This window comes from Magnolia sinica, chromosome 1, assembly GCF_029962835.1.
Source record: "Magnolia sinica isolate HGM2019 chromosome 1, MsV1, whole genome shotgun sequence".
In the NCBI taxonomy this organism is placed as follows: domain Eukaryota; kingdom Viridiplantae; phylum Streptophyta; class Magnoliopsida; order Magnoliales; family Magnoliaceae; genus Magnolia; species Magnolia sinica.
Window position 1 is genome coordinate 127,150,734 of NC_080573.1, and position 27,842 is coordinate 127,178,575.

The 27,842-nt window shown below is 39.8% G+C and overlaps 1 protein-coding gene across 8 annotated transcripts; it reads right to left on the minus strand.

Annotated features, from left to right (window-relative positions):
* Positions 1-135: 135 nt before the first annotated feature.
* Positions 136-26,155, minus strand: LOC131257806 (probable inactive ATP-dependent zinc metalloprotease FTSHI 2, chloroplastic). 8 transcript variants are annotated; one of them, XR_009177648.1, is made up of 14 exons: positions 24,446-26,135; positions 23,506-23,678; positions 23,139-23,240; positions 22,883-23,047; positions 22,129-22,269; positions 20,459-20,617; positions 12,751-12,836; positions 12,462-12,540; positions 2,712-2,834; positions 2,555-2,611; positions 2,211-2,469; positions 682-769; positions 407-514; positions 136-225 (listed from the first exon to the last, which is right to left on the minus strand). XR_009177648.1 is itself a non-coding variant. In XM_058258721.1 (12 exons), exons 1-11 carry the CDS (start codon positions 25,761-25,763, stop codon positions 2,254-2,256), a joined length of 2,619 nt encoding a protein of 872 aa, XP_058114704.1. In that variant the 5' UTR covers positions 25,764-26,135; the 3' UTR covers positions 136-769; positions 2,211-2,253. The 8 variants fall into 8 exon arrangements, 3 of the variants coding, with proteins under 3 accessions (XP_058114704.1, XP_058114716.1, XP_058114722.1); XR_009177642.1 differs by having other exon boundaries at positions 136-514; XR_009177645.1 differs by having other exon boundaries at positions 136-560.
* Positions 26,156-27,842: the final 1,687 nt, after the last annotated feature.

The following is a 27,842-nucleotide window of genomic DNA, read 5'->3' on the forward strand; positions in this document are numbered from 1 at the left end:
TCAAATCATCTGCCTCCACAGTAATGACAGTATGGTACATTTTGGCATGGTCCTCCTGGTTTCCCTGACTTAATGTGTGCTTAACACACGGGAGATTATTTTTCAACATCACAAACCGAAATTCCAAATGAGACATACGTGAAAACAGGAGCATACGCCCATTCTGATTCACATCCCAGTAGAAATATTGAATCCGGTACAACCTTCATGGGAAAGAAAACCGCCCTACATATCCAAAAAAGGATTTGAAGTTTTTCAAAGCTAAGCTAGGATTGAAGTATCACAGGTTAGAGAGCGTATCAGTTTAGGTTTTGGGACTTGTCAATACCTTGACAAAAATTTCTCAGTCTTTTTTCTTTTTGAATGCAATGAAAATAATTGAAAATTCCAAAGGAAGGCAATTTACAAGTCTTCAAAAATCAGCCAGTCATGCCTACTTTGCTGAATTAAGAGAGCCACCACAGACAACTAAAGATATCTCATGCAAAGCTTGTTGGGACTCTGGGTTGCACCGCTGCAAAAGAGGTCAGGAGTTGATAATGCAAACGTGAATGGATGACCTTGAGAGAAAAAATGGTGATGATTCAAATGCTCCATAAGACTTTCACAGCATGGACAAACCCAAAAAACAAGTAATGGAAAAAAGAAAAAGAAAAAAGAAGGTTAGTGGGAAAGAGCTACCGCATTAATTTTAGCAATTGGACAAGGCCCTATTGCACAGAATGCCAGACATGAATCCGACCATTACCTGAGATTGTCATACCCTGACCTGCAAAAGAACAACACATTCTTCAAATTCATAAGAAAAAAGGAAAAGGTCGCGCAAGCAACTTTGATTCTAGAATGAAGTTTAACATCATCGTGGATTGTTGCATATCAGTGTGTTTTTTTTTATGAAACGAAGCAGGAATGCAGTTCTTGATGGTGTTTTGTCTACTGTCATCAACTACCCAACAACCCTGGCATGCTAGCACCCCTGACCTTCCAACCTCACAAACAGTCCACATTTCTATCAATAATGTGATCATGAATAGGGGCTGAGTCCCCTTCGTCAACCCCTTTATTAGCGCACACAAAAAAAAAAGGCAAAATCATCAACCCAAAATTTGAAGCTGTGGATTCTGTAGTTAATATAGATATTTACAGGTGGGCACAGTTCAAAAACCAGACTGCATCATCTAAGCTCTATGATTAAAATGGAATTTTTCCTGTTGAATATAGAACGTTGCCCGTCTTGTTTTACCACCTATTATCAGACCATCAGTAGCACACAAGGTATGCTGTATCGGTAACAATGGCCGCAACAGTCACCACTGCTACTGATACGGATGTGTATTGACCGTTACAACCCCCGTAATGGTTGGCTAAAAAATTTGCCCGAAAAGATCTGAAAAGTATTTTAAAAATTCAGAATACTTTAAATATTCCAAATATGTATATATTTTTTTAACATGTTTATGATAGCGTAACAGTCCACTCTTTGGTGAGAGTGTTGTGTCTGGTTATACGGTGAATTTATGAACACAGTTGTGTTTCTAATATTTACACATCACAATCAAGCATTAGAACTAGAAATCAGAAGAAGAAGAAAAAAAAAAAAAAAAAAAGAAGAAGAAGAAGAAGGCATAAATACCACTTTTTTCGATTTTTTTTTTTTGAAATGGCCCTCGGAACTTCTCTTCGCCCAAATCACTTTAATCTATAGTTTTAATCCTAAAAACTATAATAGTGGTCGAAATCTCCTATAGAATAATTTAGGAAAGTTTTTAGAATGAGAAAAGTTGAAAAATGAGGACAAAAATGAATTAAATAGAAAAAAGTGACCGTTTTTTAACCATTATGGGGCAACGGTCATTATGTCTTGTAACAACCGATAGTCCCAAAAAACCAGCTGCCCTGTTTCATCCCTGTATCACGTAACGGTCTCGGCCTTTACCTATACGTATCGGCCTTTACGGCTGTATCGTAACAGATACAGAACACCTTGGTAGCACGGTAAGATTCTCTTATTGGTGTGGTTTTTGGGGAGTGATTCCATGGTCTGGCCCACCAGATCAATGGTCAAGGTAAGTGAACCACATCCAGGCCACATGATAAGGAGCACATGCCTGCTGCACGAATTATCCTCGAAGTAAGAGGATAGAATCTAGAGAAACCAGATAACCAACAAGCTCATCTCATTGGCAGAGAACAGAAAGTGAAACATTTACCATGAGGTGGCAAGCACAGCCAACAAAATGTTCTCTTGGCATCTCATGTACTGCTCGAAGTAACAGCTTCCTTCTTGGACATCATCATTTCTTGGAATTGTGTGCGTTTGGCAATCCTGATGTCAATGATATTAGGTGGCAAAGGTTCAAGGTGGCCATTCTCCTTGACCAACCGAAAGAACTCCTGCTTGGTAAGACTCTTCTTCCGGATGAGTTCATCAACCACAGCATCCATGAGACTTCGATTGCGCTGTAGGATCTACAAAAGGTGCATGAAATACTAATTGCGGGAATTTATGACAACCATTTGCAACCAGCAGGTTTCTTTCACATATAATAAGTACCTGTTTTGTGCGTTCATAACATATATTCAGAATGCGCAATGCCTCCAAGTCGATTTCCTGTTAATGAAAAAGATGATACCGTGAGACCATATGCAAATCATTAATAACCCAATCACTACAAGAAATACAGAAAGAAATGCCGATCTGTCCAACATACATTAAGCCGATCTGCGACCCAAAAATCGGATAACCCATAATGTTTCTCAGAAAGGCCACCCAGAACGTAGCTTCGTGCAGCTGACCTGGCATTATCTGCTGTTTCTGCCCAGATGGTGCTCAACTGCAGAATACATTTTCTTCGCATTACAAATCTTTCATGTGCATCATAGTAGCTGCTGGACTAATAAGAACATAAAGCCCCAAAAGTACAAGACACCCGTGTCTCCTGTTATTATAAATAAACTCAAAATTGATGCTTTATCCTCTCATATTAAGCCAGAAAGAAATCAAATCCAAACACTTTAAGCAGTGAGAAACTAATATTTTAATCATCAAAGAAATATAACAACAATTAACTGGTTCATCAAAGCTAGTAAAAGAGAAGAAAGTAAATTCTAAAGCTACAATAGGAGATAGTTCACTTGCAATGAATCTTACCATGTTTTTTTGGGGAGAGAGGTCAGATTTTGGAAAACAAGGAATAAGAGTTGATGAAGGCTGCTATGTTATCAAGGCGAGGAATCGGTGGACCATCTTTTCGTACATTGTCCGTTTGCAAGAAGGCTATGGGATAGTTTCTTCATCTTATTTTGTGTAGCATGGGCAATGCTGAGTTCTATTGATCACTTAATTTTGATGTGGCATGGTGGGGGAAAAGGGGAAATTGGAATAAAGGTTTGGCAGTTAAGTCTATTAGCAGGGATTGGGTCCATATGGAAGGAAAGGAATGAGAGATGTTTCAGGAATCGTCGGAATCAAGTATAGGAGGTATTTTGGCAGGCTAAATCATATGTAACGGAGTGGGTTCTTTCAGTAAAAGTTTTAGGTCAATTTCCTAATAGTTGGCTTGAGCTTTAACTTTACGTTGTTTGGGGGTGCATGTATTCTTTTGGCATCGGCCTCATATCAATAAAATTATCAATGTTCAATAAAAAAAACAGTTGATGATGTGGTCACAGAAACAGTAATTATTAGAGAAAATTAACTTATCATTCTTACATCGATTAATTGTAACTTATCATTCTTTCATCAACAAATTAATTTACATGTGGGCATTAGTTAGGAAGAATTTTTTAGCAAACTGCTACGATCTACGTAGCAATTGGTTACTGGTTGCTGAAAGTGGGATAGGACATAAAAAGAAGCTGGCATCATCAAAAGACCTGGTGAGCTCCATCAAACCTAGTTTTGATGGAAATTGATACGGTGGCCAACTGGTATTGGCGGTGCGAATAGAGATGGCAGTTGGAAGTTGTTCTTGCACTTCCCAGGCAGTAGGTATCAAGGATTATAATGAAGTTGAAGGAACAACATACTACAAGGTTTAAAAATTTTCAAGGCAATGTTGGACTCTACAGTGGAAATTGATTCAATCAGTGCTTTTTTGCATAACCACTAGCAAGAGTAGTTCATTTTCTAAGGTGGATCAAGGGGGTGCCGGGTTAAGAAGTTTGGAGGTAGTGAATGCAGCCTTGCTAGGAAAATGGGTGTGGAGGTTTGGCGTGGAGGAGGGGAGTTTATGGAGGGACGTGGTGGGTAGGAGTGACTTGGTCCTCATTGATGTATAGGTCTTCTTGCCTTTGGAAAGTGGTAAATTCGATTAGAAGGTATGGGAAGGGGTGGGGTTCGCCTTAGGAAATGTGATGCGGAACCAATGCATGAACTCAAATAATGTGAGAGATCAATCAGCAAATTAATTTCAATAATTAAAAATCACAAGCATGCTAAATACCATCTCACATTCCATGATTCTAACAAAAAGTTATAAAAAATTCAAACTTAAATTAACGAGCATACGTCCCGCATGACATTAAATACATGAAACTAGGATCTAATGGATGTAGGAACATCCAAATAGCATAGAGATTATCCTAAATTAAAAGGGAAAATCTAAAACTACCTAGGGCTATCTCGATTTGGGTGTGGGTAAGGCTAGGGTTTAGGGAAATCGGGGAAAAGTTGAAATTAAAGTTTAATTGGGTAAAGGGAATGGTTATTTAGGCTTTAAGTAAAGGGGAATTAGAGTTCTGGATGGTTGATGTCTAGGGATTTGAGATGAATGAGGGGAATTTGGGTTTGAAAAAATTGTTGAAACTGGGGATTTTTGAAAACGGGTATTAGGGTTTAGGTTTGGATGAGGGAATGGAGAGGGTTTTGATGGGAAAAGATAAGGAAACAAAAAGGGATGAAGGGGGACCGTACAGCCAGCCCTACGGGCTCACACATGTGGTCATACGGTCACACACGTGGGTTTGGTAGGGTAGGGTTTTGGGCTCCAAGGTTGGCTTTGATATGGGAACAATGAAGGAGAAAGATTGGAAGAATTTGGAAGGGGATGTGAGGAATCTGAATGAGAGAAATCGAAAGCTGTAACAAATACCTTGTAAAGAAGAAACTCAAAATGGATAAATGAGAACCTCGCGCCCTCGTTGATGGAAGATCGGCATCGCACCAATCACTCTTCCAAATCACATGGAAGACTTCTTCGCATCTCATGAAGATAAGAGAAAAGAAAGAGAATTTTCTTCTTTCTTTCTTTTTTAAAATGAGCAAAACACATAAGAGAGGTCCCACCCCCTCTTTATATAGTCTTAAGAACTTTAGAAAATGACAAACTAGTCCTTGTTTTATGTCTTTTAACTAAAATAACCCTAGTCTATATATATATATATATATATATATAAAACCACTCATAAAGTGTCCAAAGCATAAATCAAACATAAACTAGATCCTAAAACATGTCCTATGATGACAAGAATGGTCCACGATGAACAGCCTGATCATGTAATCCATGCGATCCAACGATCCAATCGCCGCGTCCTGCAAATCCAACAATCCAAATCACTCTTTAAAGCAATGTGCATTTTCCCAATGTGGGGTCTTCTAGATGCTCCTACATGCACTATGGGGTCTTCAACACAAATACTCGCCTAGCCACAAAGAAACTGGGACCCGCCTCCTCCTTTGGTACGTACACGAAGGCATACGCAATGTGATGTCCTCATCAAAATGGCTTGAAGATTAGGTTATGAGATGATATATGAGTGGGGGAGTATTTGGGTGAGGTTTTTCCTAGGCTAGCATGGTTATCAAAGGGGGAGGGTACAATAGTTGCAAGTTATTTTTCCTTTCAAGTTGAGGAAGTAATATGGGCTCCACTATGAAGAAGGAATTTAGACGATGAAGAGTTTGAGTTGGTAAATTTGTTGAAGCTTCTCTCCAAGGTGAGGCCGGTGCAACCAGAATCGGAGTCGATGGTGTGGTTAAAAGAGAAGTTAGGAAAATTCTCTGTAAAATCTTTTTTCAAGATGCTTAGTGGAGGGGGATCCAATGATGGGGTTAATCCATCCGTTTTTGTTTGGTGTAATGGTGCACCTCTAAAGGTGGAGGCTTTAGCATGGCCTGTGGGATGTGACAAGGTGCTCAGGATTGATAAACTCCGCAAAAGAAAGATGGTCCTCCCAAATGTATGTGTCATGTGTCTTCATGATGAGGATTTGGTGGATCACTTGACTTTGCACAGCAACCGTGGGAAAACTTTCTAAATCTCTTTGGAGTATCGTGGGTGTGACCAAAATTTATTGGGCAATTCAACATGATGTGGCACGGTGGTGTTTCAAGCAAATTGCAATCAAAAGTTTGGTAGCTAACCCTTCTTGCAGGGGTTTGGTTCCTATGGCTAGAAAGGAATAATCAGTGCTTTAGGAACTGGACAGGGTGATTGGTGGAGGCTTTTGGTAGGGCTAAATTGCATGTGATTGAATGGGCAAAGGCATCAAAGGCTATTGATCATTTTCCCAATAGTTGGTTTGAGTTGTAATTGTTTTTCTTTTGTTTCTGTATAGTGCATCTCTATATATTCTGGTTGTGGCCTTCTTTTTTAATAAAATGTCTTGCAATGTTTAAAATAATAATAATAATAATAATAATAAATTTCGAAGGTGTATATCAAACAATTCTTTCTTCTGCAGCTTATAAAATATCCCTCATAAGATCACTCTATTACACATCAGTTGTGAGTTTTTGGATTATTGTGGACGACGGATTAAGAATTGTGTTTCATCTGCAAAACTCTATGTGCTTATGAATGGTTCACAGAAAGGTTTTTTTGGGGGATCTAGAGGGCTAAGCCAGGAGGACCCATTAACTTCAATTATCTTTGTCATGGTGGATGTAGTGTTGAGCAAAATGACGGATAAAGGGGGAAGGGAAGGTCTTTTGAGAGGCTTTAGAGTGAATTAAATCAGAATTCCAAATCAAACACTTATAGTTTGCATATATACATTGATTCTTTGTGACAAAGAAAGTCAACAGTTAAATTTGGAATGCATTCTGAGATGTTTTGAAGCAATTTCAGGCATTACGGTCAATCTGTCAAATGGCATCAAGCTGGGGATAGAGAGGTAAGTACAGGGTGTAAGGATGACTCTCTCCCATCTACTTATCTGAGATTGCTGCTATGTATTGAGATACCTAACAAGTGGTCGTGGGATCCCGTTATTGAAAGGGTTCAATGAAGATCGTTGGCCTGGAAGGGGAGATGCCTATCATTAGATATGACATGGTCCACTCATCTTAAATCACTTATGTTGATGAACCATATGCTAGTAGTAAAGAAGAGAGTCTGCTATCAAAAGCAGCGTTGATTAAGTATAGAATGCGCAATAACTGGTAGAGTGCAGCCGCTTCTTCTAGATAGGTATCTTCAAGGATCTGGAAAATATCTTATCCTTGGAAGATTCTATTGATAACAGCATGTGTTTTTCTCTAGGATATGGGAGTAAGATAAGGTATTGCGAAGATGAGTGCCATGGCGATTACCTGTTTAATAGCAAGCTTGCCTCCTCGTATGGTTTAATCTCTCTCCATGAGGTTAGTGTCAATGAGGTATTGATGTAGAGCAGATCACGGACACTTTCATGTCCAAGATGGATCAGAGAAGGCCCGATCAGAGGCAGAAGTCATCAAGACCGTCAGAACCTTAAAACAGGCATATCTCGCAAACCGGAATGAGTTACTTGACGTACCATATATGATTTTGGGGTAGGACGAGCTACTTTATCCAACCAACCCAGCTATGCCGGGTTGCCCATTCCAAATTTGCGAGATTCCATCAGATCGACGGTCAAATTCCATGATTATTTCCGTTTTTACTATTTATAGTAAGTTTTAGTTTGATTATAACTCTTCATCTGTTGGGCTTTAGGAGTTGTGTCCAACATGAAAAGTGCTTAGAATAATTAGGAGAATAACGTGGTTAAGCCACATAGGACACTTACTATAAAAGTAAATTTACTATTTATAGTAAGTTACGAATTTTAGGGAGTTTTAGTTATAGTTTGCTTCTGATTTCTCTCCCATTGCTTGGTATCCCTATTTAAAGGGTTGTGAACTCATTTATTTCATCTATCAATCAATCATTCAAGAAGTTTTTCATATATCTTAAAATAATTTCTATTTCTTTTCCTCGTGGATTCGAGAAGTCTCTGTGAGGAGTCCAAAGAAGCTCCGTGGATTCGGAGTAGAGGAAGACGGTGATCGACCTCATCACGTTCATCCCTGCGTCAAGTATTCAAACGGATTGGAGAGAAAATTGTATGGGTGCCTCTCTAGTCTTTTTAGAAGAAAATTAAGGGAGGAGGAAGATTTTATTAGGTTCTTAGCTTGTCTTGAAGGGGGTAAGAATCAATCGGGAAGAAAGGGCAAGAGGGTGTGGAAATGGGCAAAGATTGGATGGTTCCATGATGATTGATGGCAGAGGGGTAGAGCCGTAGAGGACCAGAGGTAGAGAAGCTTCGACAAAGTGGGTTTAGGTTGTGAAGCACAATTCAAAAGAGTTATTGCCTTTGGATGGATTGTGGGCAGAAATAGAATCATCACAATTGAAAATTATGCATCAACCGTTGTTGCATGTGCCTAAGGAATGAGGAGACAATCAGTTACTCATACATTGTGCTTTCACTTCTATGGTATGGGAAAGGCTTTTACAGGTATTTAGGGTGGCATGGATGATGAATGTGCTGATAGAGTATTAGAGGGAATTCATGGCAAAGAAAGAAGAGTGGATTTTGAGCTTCCTCACGACAATATGGTCAATCGGGCAAGGGATCCTTTGCAAACTGGATCTTGAAAAAGCATACAATCATGTCAACTGGGCATTCCTTTATTATATGCTAGAGAGGATGGGCTTTGGATTCAAATGGAGGGCATGGATAAGAATTTGTCTCTTCCCCTAAATTCTCTGTATTGATTAATGGGTTTCCTTTTGGCTATTTTAGGACATCCAGGTGCCTCAGGCTAGGTGACCCCCTATCCCCTTTTTCCTTTTGTCATAGTGAATGAAGCTTTAAGCAAAATGTTGACGAGGGGTTAGGAGGTAGGCCCGTTTAGGGGGTTTGTAGTGGAGAATTTTCCTTATCCTATTAGCCACCCACAGTTTGCAGATGATACGCTTCCTTTTTGTGAGGTTGATGACAACATGGTCTCCTTTCTGAGTATGACTACATGTTGGTTCGAGATAGTTTCAGACTTGAAAGTCGATCTTTCAAAAAGCGAAATTTTTGGTAGTTTCAAACCTAAAAGTCAATCTTTCAAAAAGTGAAATTTTGGGGGTTAATTTGGCCCCTCAAGTATGTTCTTCCTTTGCGGATTCTTTTGGTTGTAAGGTGGTGTCTCTTCCCACTCTTTATCGGGGTTTGCGATTGTGTATTGGTAGGCTGCCCCCTGGTTTTATGGGACAAGATTGTTGAGAGAATGGAAAGGAAGCCCTCTACCTATAAAAAAAAAAAAATTTGTTATCCCTGGGAGGAAGATTAAATTTGATAAAGGCCTCCCTCTCTAATCTCCCAATCAACTTCTTGTCCCTGTTCCAGTGCCTTAAGTTTGTGGATGGTGGATAAAAGACTCTTCCCTTTATTGGGCCTCCTACATTTGGAAAGGAATAGCCAGGGTGGCCCCGGTTGCTTTGATAGGGTTTCCTTCTTGTTGGGAAATGGTTCACAAACCAAATTCTGCCTGGACATGTGGTGTGCTTACCCCACCCTAGTTGTATCTTTCCCAGCTCTGTTCACCATTGTTCCCAATTCTAATGTCTTGGTGTGGTGGGTGACTATTTTTCTATGGATCTTTGGAGGGGGTTGGCTACCCTCCTATAGAAATATATCGGATTCAAATTTGCATGAATTTATAGGCCTTCTTTCCTGATTGCAGGTTTTCTCACTCTTCACTGGCCTTTTCGGTTGGATCTCTTTATAAATCACTCTCTACGCCAGCAATTTCCTCTGCTTGCTGCCATTCAGGTTCCCTATGGTTTTATAGGGTGCTCCCTAGGGTTTTATAGGGTGCTCCCTAAGGCAGCGGCGTTCGGGTGGCTAGTGGGGCAGAATAGAGTGCAAACAATTGATAGCTTGAGAAAAAGAGGTCTACCTCTCCCGAATGTGTCTTCTTTGTCTCAAGGCGGAGGAATCAATGGATCATCTTTTCATCCATTGCAACTTCTTTTCGGATATTTGGTGGAGCATTCTACATTTAGCTGGGGCGTCATGAGTAATGCCCGAGTCAATGGATCATCTCTTTTGTATGTGGCACGCCGACTTAGGAGGAGCTCTAAGAAAAAGAAAAATGGCATATCATCCTAATGGCCTTTCTTTGGACTCTATGGGTTGGAAGGAATAACCGTTGCTTTTGGAACCAGAGTTCTACATCAGCAAGAGTGTTCTCGAGAGTGTTAGTTTTGTTTAGGGACTGGGCTTCATAATCATTTGTAGTGGGTCTGCTAGGGGGTCTGGGGTCTTTGTATTTTCTTTATTTCTTCTTTTTTCTTTTTATTTCTTCTTTTTTACTCGTAGCTCTTTCCTTTGCTTAATAAATTTCTATTCTTTCAATATATATATATATATATATGGTCAATATGAAAGAAGAGGAACGTAATGGAAGTTTCAACAACCGTGAGACGCCAGTCACCCAAGTGATAGATAGGACTCATAATCAAGAGTCTTTTTGGGCTAAATCTTTGAAAGAGTTTGCAAAGGCATTGATGAGAATGTTTGGGCTGTGATGGGTAGGGAATTGAACTTGAGGTTGCAGGGCTATCCCCCTATTTAGTTGTGAATTTGCCTTGCGAGTTGGGGCCTTGTTTAATAAAATTCATTTACTGATAAGAAAGATCATTCCATTACACACACATGTCGGTTTTATCCATTTTTATTTTTTTTTCCCTATAACCTTACAAGATTAGGGTATGGCACATGTGATGCCCGTGGAGTGAGGAAGGGATAGAGAGAGAAAAGGGACAGAAATTGGGAGGGAAAGAGAAAATAGGAGAGAGGAGGGGAGTGTAGTCCTCTGCAACATATGTTTCATGCATCACGTGAAACATCCAAGTTTGTATGGCCCAACATGTTTTAAATGTATATAATCCACTCTGTCCATCAGGTTCTATACTTGATGTTAGGTACTGAGATAAAAAATCAGCTAGATCCACAACTCAGATAGGCCAAACCACATGGAATAGTTGGAATGGAATGCCAACCATAGGTTTGTGTGTGGGCCAACATATGGTGTATCTTTCATCAAATCCGTTATTTAATCATGTCCCAACTCACCAGGATGAAGAGAAGATACAAAAATCAGCCTGATAAAAACTCAAGTGGCCCATAAAATGTGAACTTAGCAGTTTTGGGAGCAAATTTACATTGGTGTGGCTCATGTGAGTTTTTAATCCAGATTATCTTTTGTACGGTTCAAATAATGATTCTCACCTGATGGACAGAGTGATTTTATATATACAACATGGTGGGCCCCATAGAGAGCTTGGCATGGTCTCCCCTTAGTGCCAGCTACATGGGCTGCACACATTAAAAGAAGAAGGAAGTGGGTTCAGTCTAAGCTGTCCTTGGTGTGGTCAAATCTCAACCGTTCCTTGCCAAGCAGTTACATTTTTATGAAAAATTTACACACCCTTAAACAGTGTTTTGAACATCAATTGTGAGGGCAAAAATGTCCAAAGCTATCGGCATTATATAAAGTAGAGATGAGATATGTTGCAGATATGGTCTGTTAATTTTTAGCTGCATGTCTTCTGTTTCTTGCTTTTGGTAGGTACCTGGATTAGGCACTAGATCCAAGGATATGAGTAGAGAGCCATAAGAAATTAAGGGCCTGTCTTTTTTTTCAAAGCCAGTGTAAATACACTGTAAATAGGTAATTATTACGTTTTCACCGTGTTTGAAAATTCATAGGAATTTGTGCCTTTGAAACCGGTTCAAAAGAGATAATTTTAATTTTTGAACTGTACGGTAATGGATATGATATATCCGTTCCGTCCATCTCTTTTACTACAATATTTTGAAGCATGAGACAAAAAATGAAGCAGATCCAACACTCAAGTGGCCTACACTAAAAGAAACAGTGGCCCCACAAAGTTTTTAAGGGTAAGTATTCGATTCCCTTTTTCATATGGCATGGTCCACTTGAGTTTTGGATATGCCTCATTTTTTTCTCATGCTATAAATTCAGCTAGCATAATGGATGAACGGTGTGGATAAGCAAAATGCATCACAGTGGGACCCACAGATATTTTGTAATGTTCTCGGTTTTCGTTTCAAAAAAGTAGGTAGTCACATCAGGTACGGATGAAAATGCTGTAAATGCATGAGGAAATAATTATTACTCTTCTACATGGTATTTACCAGTGCACTGGAAAATCAAACAAGCCCTAATAAAGCCAGAATGGTGTATGTTACCTTACCTTATCCTCACCATACCAAATTTCATCTGCTGCACGTGGCGCTAATTGAACTGTGATATGATCCAGGAGAGATTGTCGACTGCACAAAATAAAAAGGAAAAAAGAAAATAAGATTGAGATGATACTTTCAAGTAGTGAAGGAAAAGAAATGCTGCTAAAAAAACTCCCTGATGATCTCAGACACTATCCCCTTTTAAAGGGCAATTAGTACTTCTATTATTTGAAGAAATATTCCAAAATTGGGGCTGAGGAAGTTTTTGGAAGAAATTTAAAATACAATGTCACCCACCTAAGCATCCCTTCTTTAAATTTCATGTGATCCATCTTCACTCGCACGTAGCCTAGTTCTCTGCCAGCCCTAGGTGATATTGTGACCTATTCATAACAATCATGACGTCATGATGTCTATCATTCAATTTTATTTTTTTAAAAAAAAAAAAAAAACAACAACAACAGCAATCATGATGTCATTAAATTTACAATTAGCACATAACTCTGAATACTACTGATATGCAAACAAGCAGAGGCAAGAGGAAACAAGTTTTTGAGATAAGCCATATTGGTAGACAAACCAAACTCATAGCAACAACTAAATCAAAATTTTCAGAGCTCTCTATGTAACATTTACAAGATTCCCTTGTGTGGAAGCTGTCCAGCTCGGGAGTTTTCTCTGTCAAGTCTCTTTCCTCCTCGATCAACCATTCTTCCTGCTGTCATACGGGTGCAATTTCGTCATACGGCATTCTTCCTAAGGTGGCGGCCTTTGGCTGGCTAGCAGGAAGAAATAGAATCCTCACAGTAGACAATTTGAAAAAGAGAGGGATGGTCTTGCCAAACGCTTGTCTTCTATGTCTCAAGGGTGAAGAAACTGTGGACCATCTCCTCATCCACTGTCCCTTTACTTCAGATATCTGGTGGAGCGTTCTCCATCTCACAGGAGTGTCCTGGGCCATGCCTTTCTCACTTGACCAGCTCCTCTGCCTGTGGCATGCGGAGGATGGTGGTGCGATTGGGAAGAAAAAATGGCGCTCTATCTTCACTGTTGTTCTTTGGGCAGTGTGGGTGGAGAGAAACAACCACATTTTTAGGAATCAAAGCCTCTCCTCTTCTGCTGTTTTCTCTAAGGTTCTCATTTTCTTTAGGGATTGGGCGCCATGATCCTATCTTGCAGCCTCAGGGTGTGGCCTTTGTATTTGCTTCTTTGTTTTCTTTTCTTCTTCTTTTTTTCTATGTTCTGTTTTGTTCTGTCCTTGTAGTCCTTCTGGCTGGCTTTTGCCGCCCTTCTAATAAATTTCTTATCTTTCAAAAAAAAAAAAAAACACACATTTAGTTATGGAATTAACAAGCATTCAGTAGAATTTGGGATGAGAATGTTAATATGATTTCTGAACACAGTCCATCTCCACTGATGAGAATATCAGAAGCAAATCATGCTTATAGTAACTATGTGTATGATTCAACCTCTCCATGCCTAGCTTGGTTGGGAAATAATGTCAACTGATGATTCCTAGTAACCTTACTCTTTCACTAGTACTCATGGCATGCATGGTATTGATGACTTGGTCCTGCTCCATCAAAATCCATGATCGTCTAGCTCCAGTAGTTCCTTTAAAATTTGTCTTAAATGGTCATCGTCTCCTTCCATGCAGGTGTGAAAAGGCTGCCCATCAAACTCTGAGAATGTACAAATGCCCTCTATGGACATGGAAGTGAAACAACACAGTCAGCAAATTTGATTCAGGTGGCAAGGATGAAAGAGAAAGGGGATTGATAATAAAAATGATTAAACCGAGGGAAGTATCTTCCTTATGGGTTTAAGGTTAAGCCTCCTCTCTACAGTTCAACCTCAAATGAAAAGGCAACACAAAGAGGCTTGTTGCGGAAAACCCCAAAGACACTCCACACTCCAGAACTCAAATCCAATGCTAGATACATGGTTCACTACCCCTAATAAACAAAATCAAAAACACATCTTGAACCATTAAGAAATATGCCTCATGCACATATTCATTACTGATAAGCAGTTGTTCCAATCAATAAATCATATGAACTATTGCATGCAGGTCTTGCATAGTTGAACCACACATGAGATTATGGAAAGGAGTTTTAAGACATTAGGTTTAATTTGTGCACATGAAGCATGTCTTGAAACCCAAATTTTGAAACTGACCTGTCTATTTAGATTTCAAACACTTTGGGATTTTCTGAACTTCCATGTTAAACATTCGAGTTATTTTTTTTATTTATTTTTTCTCAAGAGGTCATTTGAGTTATTATCTTGAATTACATTACCACAGAAGTTAAATGCCCTAGGTCATTTGATGATAATTACAGGCCAGTCAAATGAAAAATATAAAGTTTGTCCACGTTGCATATATGATGTAGGATGATGGAAACTACCCTAGGATGCAAGATGAGAGATTGATTTACACATTAATTTCAGTAATAAACATGTAAAATTAAACATAACCACATAATAGATACGAAAATTCAGATGTATGACACGAAGTTCCTATGTTATCACATACGCGGTACACAAAAATATAAAATAATTCAAGAATGGCCCACTTGGAAGTAGGGACTTCCAATCTAGCATGGATAGTGCAACAACCACGTGGATAAATGATTATGAAATCAAAATTCTGATTTAGGAAAAGTTTAACAAAAAATTAGACTTTCATTAGGGTTTTTGGTTCATGGATGGAGGTTGATGATTGGGGTTTTTTTAGGAACTCAGAGGATCTAGGAATTATGGAGGTTTGGAGGAAAATCAAAGAGGGAAAACTCCAAATGGGGGCCCACATGTGGCTGCCCATACAGACGCATGTGTGTGCGTATGCACATGCGAGTCCACATGTGTCTAGGTAAAGGGAAAGAAATAGAGGGAGGATTGAGTGGGGTTTTGATGGGTTTAGAAAGTTATAATGTAAGGAGGAGGAGGAAGACAAGAGAAGAAAAAGAATACCTTTTGAAGAAGAGAAAGATGAATGATGCACCCTGGGGAATCTACCACCAAACAAGCTTCTACCCTTCCACAATTCAATTGGAATGGAGGGTTTCTCACAAACTCTAAAACACAAGGAGGAAAATTCCTTCACACAAGAGAGCTTCTCTCTTTTTTCTTTCTTCTCAATAGCACCATTAGGGTTGGACCTCCACCCCCCTGTGCTTTTATAATTAAAAATTCAAAATAATTACAACTATGTCACTCACTTAAGTGAAATGACCCATCATCCAAGATAAGAAAACTAAAACACTTATTATCAATCTCAACCATCAAATAAATCCTAAAAATAACAAAAAAAAAAAAAAAACATAAATGAAGCAAGATCAGAGTCCATGAGGCTCAGATCTAAAAGATCTAGCAGCACGATGGCCTGATCGACAAGATCCAACGGTCAGATCAACACAAAATAAAAATCTTATGACTACAATGGTCTCTTGCGTAGTCCACATACATCATCCCAAAGTGGGATTTTCCTGATGCATGTCCAATGCATGTGGGGTCTTCAAAATAGCCCGGCGGGTCCCATCTGGAACTTATCTCTCATCCACAAAGAAAGTTGCGTTGATGTGGGTGGTTGTCTCCATCTCTGGTATACCTGAATAGGTCCTTTGATGTCCCCATTAATATATGTACCTTTCATGCTAAGCCAATATGCATCTATGCTTTTTCACATGGGCTTTATCTCATTTTCCAAATACTCATAGGTAGTGATGAACCACTAAGCATATTACTGCAGCATATCCTACTAGGTGATTCATAGAAGAAAATGATTTAACACAGGACATGATTTCGTATGGAGTACTTCCCAACAAAATATGACATGAATCAACAAATGTTACTCATAAGCACAACCATAAGCTCAGCTAGGAAGATTTCTGCTTTACAGTCTTTTGATGAAATTCAGTCACTTTAGCGATTTGAAGAGGGGGGAAAAAAAGAAATCCATTCATGTAGAGCCTCCTAACAAGGATGGTTAGTTTCAGTAAAGATCCATGAGCATGCTCTACTCGTGGAAGGACCCAAGCAGTAAGGGTGCAGTTAGTCATTTGGTCTCTGATCTGATCAACTAATCCAATTAAGTTTGCTTCGCATCATAAGCATCAATATGAACATTAGGAAGTGAGCAAATGGTCAATGCTTAGAAGATAGGATATTCCCAACCCCAAATAGCTGGGACAAGGCTATGATGGTGAGGATATGATATTGACACATCAAATCACGATCCAGGGATAATCTAGGGATTCTAGATCTCCTTCTACAAGGGTTTCTACGAAGGGCCCCAACCCGCAGATCTTCCAAAGGTTTATTCAAAAGGCCGGATTAAATACCCTTGGCGTCTAGCATGAGGATCTTGGGGGAGCAATGGAAAAGAAGAAATGAAAGTGTCTTCTCCTTGCAGTTTGCTGGGCTATATGAGAAGAAAGAAACAATAGATGTTTCAGGAATAAGAGTGTTTCTTCAACGGGCTTTTTTCCAGGGTTCTTGCCCTCTTTAGGGATTGGGCTCCTTAAGGGTTTTTTGGCCTCATTTGCCATGCATGGGCTTGCTGTTGTTTTTCTTTATAGCTCTTTTAGTTTTTTTTTTAGTCTTGTTCTTGCTGTTTTTCCTTTTCTTGTAGGGAGAGGATCTCCCTCTCCTTCTGCTTTTATTAATAAATTTCTCATCTTTCAAATTTATTTATAATTTAAAAAAAAAAACACCAAAGGAAACTTTACAAAAGAATAATTCTAGCCACATAGAAGGTGTAACAAAAAGAAATTCTTAAATTCTAAAGACTACTTGAATCCTATAATAGAAAAACTAGAACTAACTACACAAAATTCCAGAACTGTCCCTGAGATCAGGCAAAGGCTAACCTACTTAAATTACCATTGTGTAGAAAACAAAATATCCATCAACTCTGTGGATTGGACTGCCACATCACGAAGATAAATCATCACCATCATCTAAGCCTTATCCCAATTAATTGGGGTCGGCTACGTGAATCTTGTTCTGCCATTCCATTCTAAAGGGCCGTGCTTTCAATTAGATCATAGGTTGTCAAGACTTTTCTTACTACTTCTATCCACGTTCTTTTGGGCCTACCCCTTTGCCCTTTTAGAGATTTCAGCTTGTGCCAGCTCACTCCTAACTAGCACAATTCTTGGTCTAACTTGCACATGAGTAAACCATGCTAGTAGACTTTCCCTCATCTTATTACTTATTGATGCTACTCGTACGTTCCCTCCAATGCATTCATGTCTAATTCTATCCTTCCTCGTCTTGCCACTCATCCATCTCAACATGCTCATTTCAGCCACACTCATCCTATGAACATGTTCCTTAACTGCCCAACATTTTGTCCCGTAAAGCATGGCTGATCTAATAGCTATCCTATAAAATTTCCCATTCGATTTGAGTTGCACATGACAATTACATTAAACTCTATAGGCACATCTCCATTTCGTCGACCCAAATTGATTTCTATGGGCAACATCCCTTCTCAATCTCTCCACTCTCATGAATTATTGACCTACGATATCGCAAGTGGTCATTTTGGGAAACTTCTTGGTCAGCAATCGTAACTAATTCCTTGTTTTCACTCCTATTGTTACTAAAATTACACTCCATATACTCCGTTTTAGTCCAATTAATTTTAAATCCTTTAGATTCTCAAACACCCCTCCATAAATCTAGCTTTGCGTTTATGCCCTCCCGCGTCTTTTCAATCAAAACTATGTCATTTGCAAATGATGTACACCATGGGATCTGGATTCATATTTAAAATCATGTAAGTTATCTTATTTACAATACAATGAAATAGATATATAACCTTTCTTAGAAAGGGGCAAAAAGATCCTGTCGAAATCTACTTGGGAAAGGGTTATGTGGTTATTGGGCACAAAATAATGGAGCTCAAAGTCCACGGGAAATCAACCATGTCCAGAAAGCCAAACAGGACCATGCTGCTTCCTCTTTTTCCTTTTTAACATAAAACTTCTTCCCCATAAGAAAATGTCCCTGTTCAAAGTTAAAATACATAGGTTCACTATGTTTGGGTGAATTATGATTAACCAAAAGGCTAAGGTCGTCCTCTAGCTTTTAGCACTCCATTAATGGGTGAGAGGGATTCTATGGTATAGAAAATTGACAAGTCGGGTCGGTTCTTTGCCCACTCTTTTTACAAGGCTCTCCAAAAGTCTCCAATGGGTGAGAGTAAATCATACAGCCAAGATTTTGTTCTATGGCGCTCCCCCCTTGAGGTTGCGGCTTTTGTTTGGCTACTGGGAAGGAAGAAGGTGCTAAATATTGACAACCTCCAAAAAAGATCATTGTTGCTTCCCAACATTTGTGTCATGTGTATGGAAAACACGGAATCCAGTAATCAACTTTTCGTTTAATGCCCTTTTGCTCGAAAGGTGTGGGAGGGCTCCTTGTAGTCTTCAATATGGCATGGGTAATGTTGGGGACAATAGAAGATCTCCTCTTGGCTTGGCACGGAGGGGTTATACAACAAGATAGAATTTTTTGGCAGTTGGTCCGTATGGTAGTTCTCTAGGCTGTTTGGGGGGAGAGAAATAGTCACACGAATCACATGGCACGCACAATCCTATCCTATCCGAGTCCAAATTTACCCCGGCACCTTCATCTGATCTTGTCTTGATTTGCAAAAATTGACAGCAGCTCATATCCATCATGTTTTCAAAATACAAGTGGGTTGATGGGGGAAGTTGATTAGGAGGATCAAGTTTGATGGGGACCTCAGTCTTAAGGGCAAGTGATATATGCTTGTTGTATAGTTCATTTGGGACGTAGCCTTGTGTTGGCTTGGCGTGATCCTTTAATAAAATATCATTGTCTTTTTATATTTATTTAAAAAAAAAAAAAAAAAAACATGTGACATGAGGTGGTCCTTTCTTCTACAATTAGAAGCATGGTCTTAAGACTAGGATGAGTCAGATGACTTGAGTCAACTCGGATCTGGTAGTACTCGATCCTGTTCGATACTGTGAGTTTGGCCAATTCAGCCCCGACTAGGGTGAGTCCCAACCCACCTTAGGGCTGAACAAGTCAATCCGAATCGCTGAGTCTTTTAACCAATGATTAGAAGTAATCCGTAAGCCGAAAACAGATACCTCAAAGAGGACATGCTGAAGCAAACAAAGAAGAATAAGAAGAAGAAAAGCATCCACTAGATGTACATTTCCATTTGGTTCGGTGTGAACATAATGCAGGGACATCTTCACACCGGGCACGAGTGGGGTGGCCTGTGGGATGCAAGGGCACACTCAGGGTGAGCGGCCCATGTGAGGCGGGTGGCTCATGTGAAGCAGAACCCGTGTGAAGTCGGGCCCAAGAGGGGGGTTCGGTTCAGGTCCTAACCCATGGGATGTGGGGTCCTGGGCTATGAGATAAAGGGATTAATTCGTCATGCTCTATCAGTTCGAGCTTTTAGAGCAAGTGGTTAATTATCCTGTATCAAATTGGTATCAGAGTGGGAGGTCTCGTGTTCGAGACTCCTTACCGGGGGTGATTAATGCAGGGGCATCCTCACACCGAGCTCGAGTGAGGTGGCCTGTGGGATGCAGGGGCACACTCGAGGTGGGCGGCCCTTGTGAGACGGGTGGCTCGTGTGAAGTGGGGCCCACGAGGGGGGTTCGACCGAGGTCCTAACCCATGGGATGTGAGGCCTAGGCTATGAGATGAAGGGATTAATTCGCCATGCTCTATCAGTTCAAGCTTTTAGAGCAGGTGGTTGATTGTACTGCTGGTATCTCCATGGGTTTAGGGAACATGACATCCATTTAGGGAATATGACATCCATTAGGCCTAAAAAATCCACATGATAATTAAATTTGTTTAACAATGTAGAGCCGGTAGTGGAAAGCCATTTTCATGAATATAAAAATACAATTTGTAAACTATGATGTCAATGCCATTTTATTTTTTTTGGAGGTGTGAATGTGATAAGTAGCACCAAAAAAAACCCAAAGTTGGATGCTGGACATACAAACTCAATGTTCTTTAGATCAGGAAAATTCACAGCTACAACCGCCATGGCTGCTTCATTGAGAGCTAGCTGCTTCCACATCTCCAAGCTTCTGTCCTTCTTATCAAGCATTCCTCTTTCTTCTATTTGTGCAGCTTGTAGCAAGTCATCAGTTGTAATCTGCACAAAGAACAAGAGAACCTTTATCAAGATCTGCAGGGAGGGATCTAATAGAGTTGCAGAATTAATATGACATGGAAATTTCTTTTCTTTTTCTTTTGTTGGAACAATTTGAAATGTCTTCAAAGTAAAATAAAGCTTTTTTTTTCTGAAAGATAAAATGAAGTTATTTTGAGTGAAAGATTTTATCATCCTGTGATAAGCTGGAATATTTCCTGTACATGCACATCTAAAGAAATTAAATGACCTTAAAGATATCATACAGAATTTTCATCTCCCATTCCACCTCAGGTCTCAACAAAGGAAGGATTTTGTCCATAAAGTGCACCCCCACAACCGCCAACTCTATTTGTGCAACTCCCCATGGGAGAGGCAGAGGCAATGTCTTAACGAGAGAAGCAGGTGGAAGAGGGAGTCGATACTATTTACTAGGATGCGGGAGTGATCAATATGTAAACACCATTAATAGAAAAAGGTGGCATTATTTAACGAAACTAGCATCAAATTTTGACTAAATGAAAATTGTACAAGTGGGGAAATGGTGATATCCTTAAATTAAATATTCTTTAATCTTCTTATTAGCTTAAATTAAAGAGTCTTCAATCTTCATATTAGCTTGTGAATTCGCCACCAAACGCTTGAAATAGGGCAACCTTTTCTTTTCAGTTCCATGTTAAAAATAAAGCACACTGTAATATATTTCAGGCACACAAGTGCAGATTTTCCTAAAATTTTGGCATTGCACCACAGATTCACAGATCAAAATGAAGTATACCAGTTTTTGGTCCATAGTATTTCTATAGAAACTCTGCTTTAAATAAAATTGAAGCTTATGGTCATTTTCATTTTGGCCATAGTTTGACTTTTCTGGGTTTTTCCCCCCTCCTCCAGCAGCAGTAATTTACAGGTATTTCAAATGTGCAGATTTCCAAATATCATAAAAAAATTCAACATAAACTTTTGTTCCATTCAGGTTTTGTAGCATTTCATTGCCAGTCTTAGACATCCACTCTGTAGACTCTAGCTTATGAAGTGCCCACTCGAGCAGAAAAAGTTTACTTGGAGCATTTAATTGCAACAGCTCCATGTAACATCTGAAAGGTTGGAAAGTGCACTCTTTATCAAGAGAACATCTATGGACAAGAATAATAGTAATTATAACAATAGGACTACTGATTAAAAAAATACTTATAATAGTACAACTTAGTTGATTCATAATGCTTTTAACAGGAAATAACTGTGAATTTCAAGCATCGGCTTCAAATCACTCGCTAACCATGCATCCCACGAATAGCTTCTGCCTGCACTCCACACACTGCATGCAACTTCAGATTACTAAGTGTGGAAGGTATTACCCATGGGCATTGAGATGAGAACATATGAATAAGATGAGAATGCATGATTGCATAGCTTAAACAAAGGCTTGCATTCAAGATCTTTTATGGTTGTCAGGAACTCAGCCACGAACAAATAAACATGAAGTAAAAAACTTGGAAGGACTTGAGACATACCTCGGACCTACTGTCGCGCATCATATTGATGGCAGCAATCTCGATTATGTTGGCTAGCTCAGCACCGACCATTCCCTCAGTCATACTCGCAACAGCCATATAGTCTACATCATCAACCATTGGCTTCTTTCGGGCATGGACCTGTGCCCAGAAACATTCAGATGTTACCATTTTTATTTTTATTTTATTATTATTATTATTTTAATTATTACAGAAGAAGAAGAAATAATAGCAGTGCTAGAAATTTCTATTAGGATTCATGAACCTGACCCCAAATAGCTGGGGCAAGCCTGTGATGATAATGATGTTTACATATTAGAAATAATATATATGTGCCATTATCAGATATTCCACAGATGGTATATCTATCAAGAGACTGTAGTGTCTTTGCCTCTTGGCTGGCCCATGGGCAATATGGGAAGAGTGGAATGGAAGATGCTTTCAAAATTCAAGCCACATTTCTGATTGGGTGACTTTGAGAGTGAGGGGTTTAGTTAGCAATGTTCTTTTTTCAGTTACAAAATTCATGAAGTTCATGATTTCCTGCTCTCGCTGAGCAAGAAGTGTACATCAAACATTGAACCACATCTGAAGGTACTTAAAAGCCACAAGAATGGGTCAAAAAGATGAGAAGCTACCTGTAGAACTTTCTAAGACCAAATACAAATAATATGTAGTAATGTGACTCATGTCAACCTTAAGCATTATAAGTAACCATAAGAAATTAGTGCATAATGATAATAGCAAGCCCTACCTTCAGAATCTCAATTCGACCTATGAGGCCAGGTTTAGGAATATAGATTTTTCGATCGAATCGTCCAGGTCTCACGAGTGCTGGATCAAGAATATCTGGTCTATTTGTGGCAGCAATTGTGATCACATTGCCTCTTCCTTCAAACCCATCCAAGCATACAAGAAGCTACAATGGGTACAAGCAAACAATAAAGTCAAAAGTATAGAACTTATGTGATATTCCACAGATGGTATATATATCAGATATTCCTACCAACCTGATTGAGTGTAGCATCACGTTCTTGTCCACCAGAACCCTTGATCAGACCACGCTCTCTCCCAACAGCATCCAGCTCATCAATGAAGACAACAGATGGTGCCTGCACAAATTAACGTGTTGAAAATCATTTACAAAATAACATACATATCCAACACCTGATGAAGTAGCCCAGTCACTAGCCGGAAGTATCAAAATTAATGTGACTGAAAGAGCAAATACTGTGATGCAGAGGAACCTCAGACATGGTGAAAAAATTGTGCAAGCATCACCATACTTGAAAACAGAAGATACTTTGATGCAGAGGAAGAAGGCCAACACTCATGAATATGGAAAGAAAGCTTTTGGCTAGAGCACTTTGCACGTACATTCTCTTTTGCTTCTTGGTAAAGTGCTCGCACACGGGAAGCACCAACACCAACATATATTTCCACAAACTGGGAAGCAGAGATCGAAAAGAAGTTCACACCTGCCTCGCCGGCTACAGCTTTCGCTAACAGTGTCTTGCCTACTCCAGGGGGTCCACAAAGAAGTATGCCACCTGAAGAGGCAACATATCACATGACGAGACATCTCAAGTAAAAATGAGTTCACTGCAGAGAGGACATATAATAAACTATAATAGAACTTTGAATGTTAACCAAATCTTTGGTAAATCACAAGGCTTAACATTTTACTGGTTTGTTATGAAATTCACCACCACAATTCAAGGCTAAACATATCTTTTGCCTATCTAGGAAGGGATGTGAATAGCTGGGCCGATGTTTTGGCCAGAGGTGGTAAGTCTCAGACTTATTTATGTATTGGGAATTTGTTCCTATAAAAGAATGTATGTGTTTGTGTGTGAATCCCCCTCACCCGTTTTCCTAGTTATTTGTGGTTAGCTTTACAAATTGTGTTTCCCCAGTCATCGAGATACGAAGCTGGAATTCTCATGATTGCTTGGAGAAGTCAATGGCCAACTGCCTACTTGACATCAATCCTCCTCCACCCAGGCTGGGGTGGCTGCATCGAACCAAGCAATGTTCCTTATATGTAAGTATATATGTGTGTTGGTATGTAGATACACACACACACAAGGGAGAACCGATGATGGGAACTCACAAAAATATTTGGCATCAGTTATAACTAACCTTTGGCTCCTCGAAGTACTTTCCAAACGAGAAGCATATGGAATAAAATATGCAATTGGAGCAATTTCATATTCACAAGTTTTTTTTTTTTTTTTTCGCAAGTTGAATACTCATTCCGAAAAAAATAAATAAATAATGGAGGTTGTGATTGTAATGAGTAAAACAAAATCCGAACCTGGTATTTTCACTCCACGGCGACGGTACATATCTCCATGTGTGAAGAACTTCACGACTTCTTCAAGTTCAAGCCGTATCTTCCCGAGCCCTGCAACATCCGTGAACTTCACATCTACACCTCTCTCCAAGTACTGAGGCAACCGTTTGCTGCGGGCCCGCCGGACACGGGCCCCTGATTGCATGAATTTCATAATCTGACGGTATGGGTCCTTCTCATTCGCCTCAGTCTCGTCTCCCTCATCCTCTATCCCAGCCATCTCCTTCTCCAACTCCCTCATCTTCCTCTTCTCCTCAGCCTCCGCTTTCTCAATCTTCCTCCGATCTTCATAGTCCTTCTGGTTCCTCCTGTAATTAAACACAACTGTCCGATAAAAAATGAAAAAGAAAACAAACCCGAGTGCAGTCGCCACATTCTGATCGCGGGCCAGGTTGGCCCACACCAGTGCCATGTACTGATAATTCTTCCGCGCCTGACGCAGCGACTGCTCGTACTGGGCCTTCTTCAGCTCCCTATTCCTCTTCCTATCCTCCACCTTCTTCTGGGCCTTGATAGCCTTCTCCATCATCTCCCTCTCCTCCCGTACTCTCGCCAGCTCAGCCTTACGTGTCCGCTGCAGCTCCTTTCGGGCCATCTTGAACTCCAATGCCCGCTTTGACTGTGGCTTCGTCTTCACGAATGACAGCAGAAACAATGGAAACTTTGACAAAAACCCCAAATACGGCGACGGGACCTCTGGTTTCTTAATTGGTGGAGTATATGCGCTAACGCAAGCAGAATTTAAATCCAACTGATCCCACGCATCCCAGAACTTCGCATCCCTCTCAACTGACGGAAGGACAGTTCTCAAAACCCTAGAATCATCTAGAACTACTAGAATCGCATCCGGTCGTTGCTTCAGATTCAAAGATGGAAGCTTGATGATGTGCTTGAGCTTACCTTCTCGTTTCAAATTGAGGATTTCAGTGTACGGAATCCGATCGGCGACGGTCGGAAGATCGCGGGACCATGATTTAAGCTCTTCGGGCGACAGAGCTTCGGTTTTCGGAGATTTTCGTTTCTTTTCAGTTGTTCTCGTGGCAGCGGCAATGGCGGGAGAGAGAGGGAGGGAAGAAGAGATTATGGTTAGGGTTACAGAGAGTTCGAGCAGTTTGGAGGGGTTTCGTTCCGGTTTTCTGCGATCGGACGGTTCGGATTGGTCTGAAATGCAGGAGATTGAAAATGGAGGGTGAAGATGGCGTTTCCGGGTGGGGATTTGGAAGGGATTTATAGGAAAGAGAGGAGCAAATCGGGAGGAGGTAAGGGTAAAGCAATCCATGATTTTATTTTATTTTTTAGGGGGGAGGGGGAGAGGTATGTATATTTTCAGAAAGGAAGGGGTTTTTTGTGAGGGTTTTGGAGAAAGAGGGGGTTATATTCCATGGTATTTTCGGAGAACGGGAATTGGTGTTTCTGGATTTTTGCCGTTGATGGAGAATGGAGAAGGTAATCTGTGGTGTTGACGATTATCGTTTCGCGGGTAATGAGAAAAAGGAGAGGAGAGGGAGGAAGGAGGCGAGAGCGAAAAATTACCGGAATGCCCTTCTGAGATTCTCGACTGGACAAAGGTACTCGTGCCTCACGTACGTGCGGACTGCTGTGATCGGATGTCGGATTGCCTCTCGCTACTGGACGGTGCTCTACGATTTCTACCATGATGCATGTGTTATCCTGGACGTTCATCCATTTTTACAGCTCATTTTAGCGCATAAGCCCGAATTTGAGGCAGATCAAAATCTCAAGCGGACGACACCATAGGAAATAGGGACTCAGTTTGGCTAGTGACGCTGCCACTAGCCAGGTGGCTAGTGGTCGGTGCTCGGTAGGCCCCACTGTGATTTATGTGTTTTATCCACACCGTCCATCCATTTTTAAATATCATTTTAGACTTATACGAAATGAGGCAGATCTAAATCTCATGTGGACCACACCACTAGAAAACAATAGTTATTGAATGTCCACCGTTTAAAACCTCCTGAGGGCCGATTGTACTGTTTATCTGACATCCAGCCTGTTGATTATGTCAAGGGGAAAATTAAATATTAACTTGATTCAAAACTTTAGTGGCATCTATGAAGTTTTTAACAGTGGGAGTTCAATCAACGCTCCATGGTCCACTTGAGATTTTGATCTACCTTATTTTTATTTGCATGCATAAAATGATTTTTAAAAAAATTGATGCCCAGCATTGATGAACACATACATCACTGTGGGGCCATAAAGCACTGCACATGTGTGAATATCAGAATTGAAATTGCGGCCTCAATTCAAATGAATCAGACAACAATAACCCCAAGCGTCAAGATAGACATACATGTCATGTATGACTAAGATCCGATGAAATTGGTTGTCCATTTAGTCATTCGCTCAACGTGTAAAATTAGATCAAGTGATATTCAGAACGTGGGGTTCGGGTTCGTCCTCCGATAATGGGTTGCACATTCATATTTCGTACGAAATGACTTTTTTAATACGAATAAAATGAAATAGAAAAAATGATTCTTACAATCAATCACAAAGAATGGTTGCAGAATGCCTTTGCGATGGATAAATTGAATCCTGCGAGCGAGCTTAAACTCAAATTACAGCTAAAAATTAGCAACTACTTGGTTACTACTACATATTACACTACGAAATGTAAAACAACAAGCTGAAAAGTAAAGAATGCACTAAGAAATGTAACTTGCTTAATAGGGAAAAATAAAATATTACACTATGGAATGTAATTTGATCAGTAAATTGACTAGAAAATCGAAAGATATATTTGGTTTGTTTTTGTTAGTATAAAACATTTTTCCTTCTTGTGTTGCTCTTATATTTATAGCTTTGATCCAATCATTCTGGATCTTTCTCACATGCTGATGGTTGTTGTAGCTGTTCTCCACTACTTCCAACTCTTATGCTTCTCATCTTTGTCACTTGTCCTATAACCATTCGCGCACGATTGCTTCTTCATCGGCCACTTAAGCAATACATAGCATCATTTAATACACTTCAACTACGCTTAACAAGAAATCTTCTCCGTATACATCTATAAATCTTCAAATGCACCATGCAGATCCGTAGGGAATGGCAATAATAGGGATGAACAACATGTAATGTGTGCGGATGTGCGAGAATCAATCTAGCGGCTCAATTTAAACCTATCAACCATGACTCGAAGCACCAAAATATGCAAATACATGTATAATATGAACCTTTCTCTCACAAGAAATGACTTTTTAGTCTAATATGAACCTTCCTTTCACAAGAAAGGACTTTTTAGTCTAATATGAACGTTCCTTTTACAAGAAAATTTTTTTTAGCGTACCAATGCAATCAGATAAAAGGAAAAACTCACAATCAGTCTCTTAAAAGA

What these genes read in the sequence shown, in the direction of transcription:
- LOC131257806 (XM_058258721.1), bottom strand. Translation starts at nt 25,763, where the DNA reads ATGGATTGCTTTACCCTTACCTCCTCCCGATTTGCTCCTCTCTTTCCT. An exon ending in ACCAAGAAGCAAAAGAGAAT is followed by an intron (nt 23,241 to 23,505) that starts GTACGTGCAAAG and finishes TAATTTGTGCAG; the next exon opens with GCACCATCTGTTGTCTTCAT. An exon ending in GTCGAATTGAGATTCTGAAG is followed by an intron (nt 22,270 to 22,882) that starts GTAGGGCTTGCT and finishes TTCTGGGCACAG; the next exon opens with GTCCATGCCCGAAAGAAGCC.